This window comes from Podarcis filfolensis, assembly GCF_964270895.1.
Source record: "Podarcis filfolensis genome assembly, chromosome: 3".
Taxonomy (NCBI): domain Eukaryota; kingdom Metazoa; phylum Chordata; class Lepidosauria; order Squamata; family Lacertidae; genus Podarcis; species Podarcis filfolensis.
Window position 1 is genome coordinate 82,982,493 of NC_139606.1, and position 16,350 is coordinate 82,998,842.

The 16,350-nt window shown below is 40.0% G+C and overlaps 1 protein-coding gene across 12 annotated transcripts in view; it reads left to right on the forward strand.

The window, feature by feature from the left end:
• LTBP1 (latent transforming growth factor beta binding protein 1) overlaps positions 1-16,350 on the forward strand; it is a 177,022-nt gene that overhangs the window by 28,618 nt on the left and 132,054 nt on the right. For all 12 annotated transcript variants that reach the window (XM_083604175.1, XM_083604180.1, XM_083604181.1 and 9 more), the window contains exon 4: positions 4,319-4,494. In XM_083604175.1, coding sequence (XP_083460301.1) covers positions 4,319-4,494 — 176 coding nt within the window. The remainder of the gene's footprint in view (positions 1-4,318; positions 4,495-16,350) is intronic.

Here is a 16,350-nt window from a genome sequence, read left to right on the forward strand (position 1 = left end):
AAGAGATCTGGAGCAGACATCCTGTAATGAACCATGTAAATCAAAAGAATGTGGAAAGAAACTTCTCAAACCTAACCCTAAGGATGTAAACACCTTATAGCTTTTATTTATTTATTTACATGATTTTAACTTGTCGATGACAGGATTCAGTTTCTGGACTGAGCAGAAATTTATTCTGCAGTGGGGAGTACCAGTCAAGCTGTCTTTCTTTTCTGCCTTTGTAGCACAAAGCCAAGATCAAAAAGTTTGAATGCCATGCAGTATTTGTAAACAAACAAAACCATTACATGTGGAAAATCTATTTACAGCAGTTGAAGTCCAAAATCTCAATGGCTGGGCATAGCGTTGTGGAATTCTTGACTTTGTCACTTTAGAACAGCTGATCCCTTTCCATATCACAAACTGCTTTTGGATATTTGTTCAGTTTCAATATAAATCTGCCCTCTGGCAGCATGGGGACTTCTGTTTTCAGAAATACAGGTCAAAATCGTATTTTGGGCTGTGGTTCTTTGGCTCCAAAATGATATTTATATGTGGCTTTTCCAAATACCTTAAAGTGTAGAAACAAAAAATATATAGTTATTTTCCAGTTTGTATTTTTGAAAATATTTGGTACACAGTCTTTAGAGTTCTTAATCAAATGTGAAATTTCTTGTGAAGGAAAAAAAGGAGGAACAAAATGCATTTTTTAGAAGAAACTAGAGATTTTCTTAAAAGCCAAAGGAATGACTTATAGGCTTTAAATTTACCTACTGCAAATAAGAAAACAACCTATTCCTAGACCTCTGGTATGCAGTCTGGGCTTTTGGTCCAGAGCACTTAAGAAAATATAGGCAAAGTGGTATTGAAATAAGAATGCCAAGTTCTTCCAGACTTTGTTGGTTCAGGCATGTGTCAGAAATAGCCTCATAGTTGCTACTTGCAAGCTGACATTGGACTGAAGTTACACCTATTTTTACATCAGAAGGGCTAGATTCCTTTTCACGTACTTTATCCGTGTTGATCATGGGCTGAAATCAGGGATACAGTGTTCTTTGGTTAGCTATGTTTGCATTTCTCTGCATTCCAGAGTGATGAATTTGGATTTAAGAAACGAGAAAGTGTAAAATATGTGCCCATTTACTCCCCAAGTAAATAGTGGCTACAATGTTTGAATGCTTCACAAATCAAAAGGCACCAACAGTTGCTCTGACATTCAGCAAACTCTTAGGTCCAGATATGATAATACATTTTTCATTTCTGTGAGTAGTCCCTTCTCTCCCTGTTGTGTACTTGTGCAAGCAACTGTGCCATATGAGCCAGGAATATGTGACACACTTGGCTATTGCAACTACTGTGGTCTTGGAGATTGGAAAATGTCTGCGTCTCTCCAACCGCAGAAATTACTGCACTGAGTACCCAGCTCACATGTTAAGAATTGCTTGTGCGAGGATGAAGTTAGGTAATTGCAACCTGATTTGCAACTCTTTCTGCAGAGCCATTCTTCCTTAACTGTGTTTTCTCTCACTAGACTTCTTCTGCATCTGCACTAGCAAGGAATTGTACATAGTTGATTAAAACCGACTGATATGTAGAGTCAGGAGGATAATGTGCAGCCATGGGGACATATGGCCTTCTGTTTAACCAGAACATTTGCATCAACTACCATTGTATCATAGACCCAAGGTGCCCTTTCGCATCAGAAAATGAAAACTGGGGCACAATGCATATGTTCCTAAAAGCAAATGAATGAAAGGAAAAAAGATGAATACGTCACTCAGTGAAGTCAGATGCTTTCCAGCTGAGAGTTTGGTGGATGAAGGATCAATTTCAAATTCTGTAGCAATGTCAAGCATGTTGCCAATGTTATGTGTCCATTTGCTATTAGACAACGTCTTCCCATCGAGTCCTGTGATCAAATGTTGCAGGGTTAACTCGTTGGTGTGGAGGGCACAAACCAACCAGATCAGCTTATGACCAAGCTTGACCTCTACCCAGTGCATGGTACCACCCTCCCAGCCGGTGTTAACATTTGTAGAATCACCACCAATGGCCTGCAGTCTCTTATCAATGCCCTTCTTCATGAAATCTACCAGATTATTAGCAATAACCTCAGCTGGTTTTCTCTCTCTCTGAGCCTTTCTCTGAAGTGAAATGGGTAGAGATATCTTCCACCTGGCTTACTGCACACAGAATAATGCTGGGTAACTGCTGATCTGAATTGTTTGCTTTCAGCATAGCTTTAATTGTATCTTCACAGCCATCAAAGAAGATGCAGTCAATTTCACCCCTCTGACAAAAATTCCTGATCCAGGCATTTCATAACTGTTTCTTGGGCCCTCTTGATTTTATTGTGATCAACTACAAGTCTCTCGTCTTTTTCAGTGATCAAGCCAACATCCATAACAGCAGCTGTGGCTTGCAGACCAACATCATATCTGAAGTTCTACATCAGACATAGGCAATCTCGGCCCTCCAGATGTTTAGGGACTACAACTCCCATCATCCCTAGCTAACAGGACCAGTGGTCAGGGATGATGGGAATTGTAGTCTCAAAACATTTGGAGGGCCGATGCCTGTTCTACATGGAATCATTATGTATTTCTAATGTGTCTGATGTTTGTCACACACCTTCCTGGAAGATGCTTTGGTGATCGTAAGGGTTGCGCCAAAATGCCTCTGCTCTGGCGCGACTTTTACGATCGTCAGGCAGCTTCCTGGAAGGTGCTTTGGTGATAAGGTTCGCGCCAAAGCAACTCTAGGAGGCTGTGTCTTCCGTGGGAAGCAGCAGCGACTCAGGAGGAGGAAGTGGCAAAGGTGAGGGGGTAATGAGTGAGCGGGGGGGGGCAGGCAAGGGGGAGCATGGTGCATACTGGCACCTATTTTTCTTCCAAAAAACCCCCACTGGATACAAACATGCTCTGACAGAAATCCAATAGTCCCCAAAACAATTCATCAACCTCTGCATATTTTTATGAGACTATCTGACAGACAATTCTAAGCTGGGTTCATTATGCTTGCAATGTTCTTTACTGTATCCTTCAGTTACATGTATGGTGTTATTGTGTTTCCTCATCCTTGATATGTACATACTGTAGCATGTAGAAAACTGAAAAAACCCCACTAGATTCTTTTAAAGAACATCTTATATTCAGAAAATGGGACGCAGGTGGCGCTGTGGGTTAAACCACAGAGCCTAGGACTTGCCGATCAGAAGGTCGGCGGTTCGAATCCCCGTGACGGGGTGATCTCCAGTTGCTTGGTCCCTGCTCCTGCCAACCTAGCAGTTTGAAAGCATGTCATGTGCAAGTAGATAAATAGGTAACGCTCTGGCGGGAAGGTAAATGGCGTTTCCGTGTGCTGCTCTGGTTCACCAGAAGCAGCTTAGTCATGCTGGCCACATGACCTGGAAGCTGTACGCCAGCTCCCTTGGCCAATAAAGCGAGATGAGCGCCGCAACCCCAGAGTCGGTCATGACTGGACCTAATGGTCAGGGGTCCCTTTAGCGTTTACCTTTATGTTCAGAAAATGCAAGAAAATGTTCATTGTGCCTGGTGTGTGTGTGTGTGTGTGAAGAATCTTAAATCAACCCATATAATTTGGTTAACTGGTTTGTTACTTTATTTGAGAAATAGAATAGAAAAAAGTCAAGAATATTAGAAATCATTCTGAAAAAAAGCCAGTTTCTTTTAACAGTTGCTGGCTGTGCAGCTGAGCTTCAGACTTACAGAAAATAATGTGCATTTATGAAAGATGGTTGGAGTTAGGGTCGGCTTATTTAGTCTAGACAGTATTTCTCTTGCCAAATGTCACTTTGCTCAGTTCTGCCTATCACAATTGTTTAATAAAGGCAGTCCAAGAATATTGTGTATCAAGAGAACTTCCTTGGGCTCTAGAATGAATGATATTTGGGTTTATAACAATGTAGTACATAAGTTCACACAAGTGTCCCGTGAGGTAGAGGCTGCATGTGGTATATAAGCCCTCCTGGCCCACTAAGTGTGTCTGTTCCACAGTTGGGCCCACATGTTGGACAAATTATTTGTTGATTAATTTATGTGCAACCTTTAAATAGCAACAATAGCAGTTTATAGTATGATCTTTTAACTAAAAAAAATGTTTTTAATGATATTGATGTGTTTGCTGCCATGGGCCTCCTTTGGGAGGAAGTATGAGATTTAAATTGAATAAATAATTTTTAAAAATTATATAATCTGCTACATCCATGAAGTAGTAAGATATCAGACTTGGTCACTCATAAAATGGACATTCCCAGTATATAGCAAATGTAATAACACACAGAAAATAATATTTTCTCTGTTCTTGTTTCTTCAAACAGAATGATGCCCCTTTCATCCCAGACTTTGATGATGAATGTACATCATGGCCCAAAACAGGAATATGTTATCAAGCCCAAGTACTCCGCAACAAAGAAAGTGATTTCAGGAGAACAGTCTACAGAGAGTTCATTGCCTTTAAGGATAAACCAGGATCAGCTTGCCTCACCTTTTCAGTGTGAGTATGAATGAAATGGAACAAACTTTGATGGTGATCTTGATGTATTGAAATAAATGGAGGGAGCTATCAAAAGGACAGGGTGTAATAATGAGTGACTAGATAAATGTACATCTGAAGGCAGCCCTTCTGAACTTTTGAGATTTGATGTAAGATTTGATCTTCCTGACTCCCTTCTTTCAAATAAGATTGCCTGCAACCAATTCTTAACAGTATTTAGCTAGCTACTTGATTGCACTCAGATCGCATGAACCTCAGAACAAATCTCTGTTGAGGACATGCACTTAGAGACACCCAAAATAGCTATCAGAAAACTTGACTGCAGCTGCTAAACTTCCTCTTTTGAATTTAAGTATGACCATATTGGACTTTCTCCTTACACATTTGTTTTATGTTGTAAACCCCACCCTAAGATCTACAGGTATAGGGTGGTATACAAATTTAATTAATTAATATTGTAGAGCAAGAAAAAGTGCTGCTGAAATGATTGAGGTGCTGGAATACTTTCCTTTTAAAGCCATTTAAAAGCAGCGGGGCTTTGAAGTTTAGAAATATTGGGGGGGGGGGATCTTAAGTGTGGGATGTGATAGAGGTAATTAAAGAGATCCCCCCACCATTCGCTTTATAACAATAATAACAACAACATTTTATTTTATTTATATCCCACCCATCTGACTGGGTTGCCGCAACCACTCTGGGTGGCTTCCAGCATATATAAAAACATAATAAAACATTCCTCTTCTCCCAGGCCATTGGCAGATTAAACTATCTATGACCTTTTAAACTTGGGGTGGAGGGTATTATTTTATTTGTTAGGCATTTTTTGGTTTTTATACTGTAAATGGTCTTGTGATCCTTGGATGAAGGATGACCCTTGGATGAAACTAACTAAATAAATAAATAAATATGATAGATAGATAGATAGATAGATAGATAGATAGTGTTTCTTAGGTATTCAGATATAGTAAATCTAAAATGTTTGCTATTTAACTATTCTTTAGCGGTCCAATGCCGGCAATCAATAAAGGAATAAAATGAATATATGCCATAATAGTCTGTTGGAAGCTGTAGTTGAATTGGAAGCTGTTGTTAAATTTGATGCCAGAGTTTGATTTTTATATATAGTGGAAATCACTAGTTTGCAATTAGTTCAACATCAGTTTTATATTGTGGGTTGTGGTTTCTGTACATTAAACATTAAGACCAAGAGATGATAGATTCATTTGTTGCCTTCAGTGGCCTTCTATGTTAAAAGTAATTACTATGGACATTTACCAATAGCAAAATGCTGTTCTTACTGGCGTTAGTAAAATATATTTTCTTACTGTATTAGCTACCACATAATTATACGAAGAGGGATAGGCTAGATAGAATTAGTGTTCTGTGGTGAATTGAACTTTGTTTTTACAAAACAGCATTTTCTTCCATAGACAAGGGCAGAAAGGAATGGAAAGTCTCCTTCCTTGGTATTAGGAAATACAAAGTAGATAAGAGTAATTGCCCCCCCCCATTAATTACTCTTATCTACTTTTTATTTCCTAATACCATAATAATAATACGTAATTTTGTTTTGAACATATGACACTCCTGGGGGCAGATTCTTGTGGATGTGCTTTCAGTAAAGATTCATCTGTTTGGCCAAATGGGACATTGATCCACCATGATTAGTCTTCCCTTAGCCAGCCCCCATCTTCCTTTCTTCTTACTTACAGGCAGACCAGCAAATGTCACTGGCTGTCAGCTTTCTCCTCCTTAGTCTCAGTGTTGTCCTTGTAGAAGTCATTAGGGAGGAGGATGGGGATAAACCTAGAACTAGTTGGCTCTGCCTATTGTTGATCTCCCACCTACAGTTGGACTCCCAGTCGTCTCCTCTCCCAGCCCATGGGAGAAATTGCAGAATCAGAAAGGACATGAGCTATATTTACCATATATAAAAATGATACACATAGTAGGGATCTCATGAGTTTGTTCACAGATCTTCCAGGCAACATCAGGTTGGGGGTAGTGGTGAAAATAGCTGGATCAGGTTCAGATAGTTAAATAATAACAGAAAATATTTCTGCAGAATAGAAGGCTTGTTTTCGATACGGGTTGATATATGAACACAAGCGCCTGCTTCTACTATGCTCATTTTCCTGAAATCTCAAAGTGCTTCACATACCTGATCTCAGAAATCCTTATAGCCACCAGTTCTTATGGCCACATTATAAGGTAGTTTATTGTTATCCTCATTTTTCAAAACATAAGGCTGATGATAGTATTAGCTGAGGTCATGCTTGAACTAGAGGTTTTCTACTGAAATCTGTCTGGCATTGGCTACAATCATTCAGTTTGATTTAAACCAATCTGTCTTAATATGTCAGAGTTTTAAGTTTCGTTACTCAGTTCCAGTAAATCATGTATATGTATGAGAAGTTTGAGTCAAAATATAGGCCCTGGCACTAGAATTCCAAGTTGATAATTTGGCAACGCTGCCCCAGAGCATGTCTGCCAAGAACATGAAGGCTTGTGGGCCTTCCACTAAATGACCTAAGATTACTGCCTCTCCAGGGTGTATGGGGTGTTGGGGGGGGTAGTACCTCTGGTGGGGGACATGTTGTGCTCCTTCTGGGTTGTTTGTCCACCTTTGGTCCCCACCCCGCACTCTGCTCTCAACTGTGGCTGCTAGAAGCTGTCAGCATATGACAGTGGCCATACCCCAGGAATGGCTTCAGCTACTCAGTTAAACCAGGTGACAGTAGCCAATGTGTCTCATACCCTAAGTAAGTTAGGGACTTGCCCTGCGTGAGAAGACAGGCTCTGGTGGATGGAGTCTACAAGACCAATAGGGACTTGTCAACCTGGGAAGGTAACCTATCTAGGAAAGGAAAACTCTGATCCTAAAAGCCTGTTGCCTTGTGGGACATCTTCAGGTGAAGAAAAGGCGAAGGAGTAAAACCTACACAAATCCGGAGTGGAATACCTCAAATGGTTGAATGGTGCCTTGTACGCCTCCTTCTGGCAACTCCTGCAGGGAAACTGGTACCGAACATATTGGTCTGTTTTCCTTTGGATCACATCAGTGAGGTCAAGAGAAGACTTTTGTTGTCTGGGCAGCCCAGGACCCTGGGGAGGTTACTTTGGTGCTGCTAACACAGCGGTTTGACTTCACCCCCATAGGCATACTCCATTGTCTCTCAAGACAGATGGATGCCAACAACTGCTTCTCTGTATTCTTGAATCAGCTTTCTTTTTAAGGATTTCAGGGATAGATCAGTACAATTTAAACAGCCTTTTTCCATAGATGGAGAGAAAGGCGAAAGCTTCTTTCCGTCAGAATAACTTTTAAGGCACGGCTTTGACCCTTTACCCTGGGGATTGATTGTCGGAGCCTCACAAGCAATTATTAGAGGAAACAACAGGTGAAATGAGAAAGTGCAGAGCTTGTACAATAGAGGGTAAATATAGACCAAGATGAGAGCACATATTGAAAGATGTGCTTAAAAATAAATATGGAACAGCTGTCTGAATTATTGGGCATTGTTGATGTTATGCACTGAAAATAAGTCATAGGCTCCACAGAGGAAAAGTAAAATATGTGATCATCTAATTCAGGACCATAAAGTAGTTGACAACTTTTAGCCCAGAATTCTTGTGAGCTCATCTTTCCATCTTTGCCGAAGCACTGGAAAATGTACAGTTCACATTATCTATTCAGGGATAAGTTTCTTGTCTTTCTAGTGTGTTTTAGTCACCATTTTTTTCTATGCATCAAAACAGGAGGTTTTAAAAGATACATTGTTAATTCAATATAAAGCACATAACCGTAAATGTTGTGTACTAAATTTAACAATAACAATTCAAATTTTCTGTGACTAAATTTTTATATTACAATGGAATTGAAACACTGATGCTCAAAATATCAACCAAATTTATATATTTTTTATCTTTTAAAAAGTTCCATTTCATAGAAAACTTGCCCATTAAATTTTTATTTAAAAAGTGGAACACACTGATTTATAAGGCTCCCAAGCATATAATATGGCTTGAAATAAGAGAATATGGAATCATTTGATTAAGGTTTGGCCTTAATTGTAGAAATTTTGCCTGTGAAAATATAGTACTTTCTTATTTGGGGAAAGATTGCATTTTACAATTTCTGTCCTTGTTACAGACTGTTTTGGGGCCAGCTCGTAATTTAAATGAGCTACATTTCCCCAAATTCTTGTCAAAAGACAGCTGTATTTTGGTTTGCGTTTTGTTTCTGAAAGTGCAAATTAGATAATTTTGTATTAAAATGCAAATATAATTTCTCTCTGATCCCTAGTAAAGAGCATTTCCTCTTCATCAAAAACTCATTATACAAATTGTAATGTGTTCAAGGTGGGAGCAGATAAGCAATCAAAAGGCAGTTAAAAGTGTGTATGTGGTACCTGCAGTAACCATAGATTGAGAGGGTGCTTTTAGCACATGTAATTCATGAGGACCAAGAAAGGACAGGGGTAAACAGAGAAGGATGCAACCCCTCTTCGGTTCTTGTGGAACGGAAAGCAAACATCACTGTGTATATTTGCAAGAACGCTTTGGAAGAGAAGTCTAGAATGGAGTCTCTTTCCAGGAGCTAAGCAATTTTAGCCCCACAGTTTCCTTTGCCTTCAAGTTACTAGTTTCTATCCGATGGAGAAGAGATTCTGAAGGGCATAGAGGGGTCTCTGACATTTGCCACTTGAGCACACAAATGAAGTTGTACTGCATGATACTATGAAGCATGACTAAGAAATCTTCTGGGTTGTGAAGTGCCATTCCCAAAGAGGCCACTCCACACGCTAGAAGGCAGCATTTCTCAGAGCCATGCATTGTAATGTCACACAGTACAATTCCATTTATTTATGTAACTCTGTATAACTCCTTTTTACCCATTGCTGAGCTTTTGGTGTGTGGCCAAAAACTGGCTCTTTTAGGAAAAGCCTTTGGGCTGTTTAGAGTGGCTTAAATAATATTTATTTTTTTGCTGCTGTAACTGTTTTGTTTTTATTATTACTTTTTTCTTTTTGTTAATTCAAAACTGTATAATCATGTTATAGTCAGCAGCTTTGACAGTGTTACGGAAAGGAATACAGAAGTATTTTAATCTAAGAATAAACAAATGAACAAACTTGCTCTAAGAGGGGTTAAATTAGTTCTCTGGAAACCTACAGCTGAGGTGTTAATGGTTTTTTTAAAAAAAATACTTTGCAAGTTAGACAGGTCAGGGCAAAATCTAGTACTTCTATTAATTTAACTTCATAGTACATGATTCTTTCTCTCTTGTTCACTCTGGTTAGGTTTAGCAATTGCCCTAAAGTTGGTTGCCAAGAAACAATAACAGCATTGCTCATTGCTAACTCTCAGGCATGTTTCACGTTGTTTTAAGCATATAAAATGGCCACAGTCCAAAAAGGGGTGCAACGGGTGCAGGAATCATACAGGAAGAAGCTTAACATTAATGAGATGTCAGAAGAAAGATGATTCACTTTAAAACAAAAAAACAAATAAAACAGCCTCTGTCTGTTCATGAGATGTAGACATGAAGGATAGGCATAAATAAATTAATAACTGATTGTGATCACTGACTCAGACTAAAATGCTGTATCCATAAAGTACTCTGAGGCGTGGATTATAAAATGTATTCTGCAAGAAGCACCTTAGCGTTTGCACACACACGTAGAGGAGCTGAGTTCATAAGCTCCACTACAATGTGTGAGAGGTTAGGGCAAACCAATTTCTTCAAACTGAAATATGTGAGTTTCTTCATAATCTGCCTATGAGCCAGATATTTTAACTGGGACATCCAACAAACAACAGATTATTACTTTGTGCTTTTGCAATCAGTCTAGTCAACCTTACTGCCCTTAACCTGACCTGCAAGGTCTCTTGACACACCTAAACCAATACGTTGTTCCAATACCCTTGTTGATAATTTGCTTGTATCAACTGAGTTTACAGTGGTACCTCGGGTTGCATAGGCTTCAGGTTACATACGCTTCAGGTTACACACTCCGCTAACCCAGAAATAGTGCTTCAGGTTAAGAACTTTGTTTCAGGATAAGAGCAGAAATCGGGCTCCGGCGGCGCTGCAGCAGCGGGAGGCCCCATTAGCTAAAGTGGCGCTTCAGGTTAAGAACAGTTTCAGGTTAAGAACGGACCTCTGGAACGAATTAAGCACTTAACCCGAGGTACCACTGTATTTTATCCAAGCCTTTCTGAGTTTACTAGTTAGGTCCATCTTTGTCTCATGAGCCTCAAGGAAGCAAGCAGAACATTTTGTTGGTTGAGGCTACCACACAAACTGTGAGCCCTCCTGATAAAAGTTTCCAAGCTCAATTCAAAGTGCTGGCCTTAACCTTTAGAGCCCTACATGGCTGGGGACCAAATACCTGTTGGATCACCTTCTTCCACATCAGTCCGTGCATCCATTGTGACCAGGTGCTAGTAAACAGAGGTGGTTGTGAAGGAATTGGATGAAGAGACAGAACAAAGTGAGCTTGTGTTTTTTGGATTAAGGCTGGTAGCTTGTTTGAAGGCTTGCTTGTGTGTTTGTGTTTTGCTGTGTGCTCTGCTAGAGCATTTGGTCTGACAGGGAGGAGCTACTGCCGAGAGGGAGTGTGGCTGAAGGAAGAAGTAAGTCACTGACTTTATTGGGGTCAGTCAGCAGCCATCAGTTCTACGCAGCTGCTCTTAATTTCTTGGAGTTTGTGACAAGGAGCTCAGGAACATTTCGTCTTGGTCAGACCTCACCTGGAGTTTTGTGTCCAGCTCTTGGCACCACAGTTTAAGAAGGATATTGACAAACTGGAACATGTACAGAGGAGGGTTACCAATATAATCAAGGGTCTGGAAACCACAACTTTATTTTATTTTTGTTTGTATGTTGCTTTAATCTCCACCCTTCATCTGAGGACCGCAGGGCGGTTTACTGTATGAAAACACACAAAAATTGGTTCAGGGTGTTGGATGTGTTTAGCCTGGAGAAGAGAAGACTGAGAGGTGATACAATAGGCATCTTCAGATAGTTAGAGGGCTGCCACATGGAAGATGGAACAAGCTTGACTTCTGCTGCAACAGAGAGTAGGACCTGAAGCAGTGGATTAAAATCGCAACACAAGAGATCCTGACCACACATTAGGAAGAACTTTCCGACAGTAAGTTCTATCAGTCAAGGATTCTTTAGTTGTGATTCCTGGATGACACTTTGGGTTCCTTCTAACTATACAATTCTATGAGTGTTATCTGAGGCCTTTCTCCAGGTACCTTTGCAGCCAGGGCCAGATTAAAGCAACTGCAGCCCCAGGGCTAGGAAACCTGTTGTTGTTGTTTAGTCGTTTAGTCGTGTCCGACTCTTCGTGGCCCCATGGACCAGAGCACGCCAGGCACTCCTGTCTTCCACTGCCTCCTGTAGTTTGGTCAGACTCATGTTTGTAGCTTCGAGAACACTGTCCAACCATCTCATCCTCTGTCATCCCCTTCTCCTTGTGCCCTCCATCTTTCCCAACATCAGGGTCTTTTCCAGGGAGTCTTCTCTTCTCATGAGGTGGCCAAAGTATTGGAGCCTCAGCTTCATGATCTGTCCTTCCAGTGAGCACTCAGGGCTAATTTCCTTAAGAATGGATGCGTTTGATCTTTTTGCAACCCATGGGACTCTCAAGGGTCTCCTCCAGCACCATAATTCAAAAGCATCAATTCTTCGGCGATCAGCCTTCTTTATGGTCCAGCTCTCACTTCCATACAACACTACTGGGAAAACCATGGCTTTATCTATACGGACCTTTGCTGGCTTTATCTATACGGACCTTCTGTAGCTACTCAGCGAATGTAGAACATTTCTGAAATTTTAGCATTGATAAAAACATTGTTAATGAAGACATTCACATAGAACATTCCTAGGGAAATAATAGTTATGTTACAACATTACACTATCTACAAAGTCAGAACAGTTTCTTTCGAGCTCATTTGGATACAAACTTACCAATTATAACATTAAAATTAGTAAGTTGCAGTTTATCGTTTTCTGTGCAGAGAATGCTTTGATCAGACAAGCAGTCTTGGCACATCGTTGACTGTACATCATTCTTTATCCTTTTTAGTCTAGAAATTGATCTTTCGCTAGTACAGTTTGCAACCATTAAACACAGGAACAATCTGAAAATTGTTTCTATATTTGGAAAAACTGTCCAAATATGTATGGAATATTATTTCATACATATCTTGGTGGCTTAAATTTTATTTTTCAGGGTAAGCTTCTTTGACATACAGGTGGAAGGACAAGAGTTCCTTGAGTAGGCTAAGCTCAACATCCTTTGGATACTTTTTCATCAACATTTTACTGCCATTGTGAATCTGTTCCTTGTTCACTTGCAGATTCACAAAAAATTGCCAGCTGTACTCCTATACACGGTTTCCCTTCCGTCTAGGTAGGCTTCAAGAGCATCTGTGACAGGGATAAAGGAATTTACCCTAAAACTTGTCTATTGGAGAAAATTTGTCTAAGTCTTTGGGTGCTTGTACCATCATTGATTTGTTTTTTTGCACTCTCTGCCTTCTTTTGACAGTTTTGTACTCTACATCTGGTAGAGTAAATTTTGTTTGCTGTTCAATTTAATCAAAATTAGTCTGAGTGTTTGATATGAGCTACAATAGTGAGCTGTAAATATTTGCACATATGCTCAGTGAAGTATGTAAACTTTGGAGTGACTTGCTAACTTTATGAAATTGGTCTAGCAAATGTGTCCAAAGGTGACACAAGGAAATAAATTCAAATTTTTCCATTTTGTGCAAAAGATTTCCAGCATGTCATCTAGTTTCTCCTTTCTCTGTTTCATTATAGTAAATAAGACTGAGGACTTCTACAATGTAAGCATAACTTTCGCTAGTAGCTGCAGTAGCTTTGGCGTGAGTCTCCCCTCCCATCTTGTGTCTGATAAATGTTTAGGAACTTATGACTCGAGGAAATAATTTTTTTTTAGCACTACCCATCTTTTTGTAGGTCTGATAAAAAACAATAAAGCTCATTCACTGGTATAGCTATCTTGTGACATGTTCCTTCAGTGCCTTTTGTTAATTTTTTGGCTGACGATCTTGTCACTTTATTGTTACTTTCTCTAGACGTTTCTGTACTTGTAGTGGTAGTTACTGACAACAGTTCTTGAAGTTCTTGGGAGGCTGTGTTCTGTTTGGTATTCAGTATGCACAGTGTAGTCTGCTTGATTTTTTTCTGTTTGCAAACATGATTCTTTATCTAAGGGTTAAGTAAGGCTTTAAACATTTTGAATATTTACTTCTGTTCTTTTTGTCACTTTCGTTTACTAGCACCACTTTCATATCACTTATTATTATTTTCACAAAAAGTCAAAATTAAATATTGTTGTGATTCACAATGATATAAAGTAAGTATCACTTGTTCTCAAAATGGACGCTACAGTGATAGATGGTGATCTGAACACTTGTATTGCTTCATAGCTGAATTTATTTGATTCTGAATAGCTTTAAAGCTTCCATAAACTTCACTAAACAGTAAATATGCACTTGTGTAACTATTAAACAGTCATAGACTCATACGTCACATGGTTAATGTTACTAAGCAACTGGGCCTAGATAGTAAAATTTGCCTTAAAAAAAAATGGCAAGAGGTCAAGACCCCTCTAAATTATGAGGCCCTGGGCTGCAGCCTGCTTAGCCCGTGCATAAATCTGGCACTTCTTGCAGTCGGAAGTGCAGTGGGTGGCGACTGGAGATATTAAGCAGAGATTTTGATTCTCATTAGATTTGCAGTTATTTGTGGCACCAGACTGGCATTATTAAGGGACGCAAGTGACACTGTGGTCTAAACCGCTGAGCCTCTTTGGCTTGCTGATCGTAAGGTCAGTTGTTCGAATCCATGCAACGGGGTGAGCCCCAGTTGTTCTGTCCTAGCTTCTGCCAGCCTAGCAGTTTCAAAGCATACCAGTGCAAGTAGATAAATAGGTACCGCTGCGGTGGGAAGGGACGTTTCTGTGTGCTCTGGCACTTGTCATGCTGTCCCATTGCACCAGAAGCGGTTTAGTCATGCTGGCCACATGACCCGGACAGCTGTCTGTGGGCAAACGCTGGCTCCCTCAGCCTGAAAACTGAGATGAGTGCCACACCCCATAGTCAGCTTTGAATAATAATAATAATAATAATAATATTTTTATTACTTATACTGGTTTCCCCAGCCACTCTGGGTGGCTCCCAACAGAATATTAAAAATACAATAAAACATCAAACATTAAAAACTTCCCTAAACAGGGCTGCCTTCAGGGCTGCCTTTGACTGGCTTTAACTGTCCAGGGTTCCTTTACCTATTAAGCTATTCAGTTAAGATTAACAAACCTTGTTCTGTCTATGCAAAACAGACACAGCTCATCATTTAGTCTGACTGGGATTTTTCAAAAAATAATACACTTTATACCTTTGATATCGAGTATAGTGGGTTATCCTTATTTTTGCATTGCTGTAAGGACTTGAGATGAACTGCTGGTTAGGGAGCTATTCCTTTGTCTGTGTGGTTGATTTTATATTTATATTTTATATATATATATATAACCATTATGTACTGAACCATTATATATATATATATATATATATAACCATTATGTACTGAAGACGACCCCTGCTGGTCCCTAACACATCCATCCATCCATGCCACAAATGGGAGCAACAGTGGAACTGGCTGACACCATGCAATCATTCACAATTTCTGTAAGAGATACTACTTTTCTCTTCTGAAATGTAAGGGGAAAGGTTGAAACAAGGAGTGTGAAGGGAATGTATTGCTGATATGCAGCTTTATAGAGACCACTGTGCAGGATCTTTAAACAATATTTAGCAAAAGCCAATCAAGGACTGGCTTATCAGTTGACTATACAGTATATGGCTCTAACTGAAAAATCACTAGAGGAAATAATATTTTTTTAAAAAATATAGTATGTAGAAATATTGTGAAAAATTCATTGTATGATTGAAAAAGGTTGCTGTTAAACAAAAAAAAAGGTTATATTTTATGGTGGTATTTATTAAATATCAACTTTCCTTTGTACAGCTTTAAAGAAAAAGCTCTGAGAAGAGTTAATCAGGATGGGATGATAAAAGAACTGGGACAGGCCTGCTTTAGGAAATAAGCAATTTCCTCTTGATTGTGTTGTCAGCAGTTTAAAAGGTACAGGAGATAACCAAAGAGCTCGAAAAGCTTTTAGTGTTTCTAAAACTGTATGTTTTTTTCTATACATGTATGTGTGTGTAGGTCTGGGATGGTTTTTTCAGCTGTTCTGTGCAACAGGATTGGAACATAAATACCACAACATGAGAGATGAGTCCTAGGTGCATGTAAACCTTATATCCTAATAATGTGTATGAAGTGAAAATATTGCTTCATTTCTAATGAAAATGTATTTAATATATTTACCGTATTTTTCGTCCTATAGTGTGCACCGGCCCATAGGGCGCACCTAGTTTTCAGGGGGGGAAATCAAGGAAAAAAATATGTTCCCCCTGCCCCCCCAGCTCTGGGAGCAGCGGACAGGCTGCAAGCAGCCTGTGCACTACTCAAAGACCTTCTCCCTGCTTTTGCGGGAGGTGGCGGAATTCCCCCACCTCCCGCAAAAGCCCACAGGAGGGAGAAGGGACTGACTCGGCCAGTCAGTCCCTTCTCCCTCCTTGGGGAAAAGCCCCCAAGAGCGGCGCGCTCTTTAAAGGCTGCACGGCTCCTGCGGGCTTTTCGACCCAGCTTGTGGGGCTGGCGGTGGGGGAAATGCTGCTTTCCCCCACCGCCAGCCTCAAAGCCGGGTCGGGGAGCAGCGCTAAGGCATCGCACGCCTTCCCGCT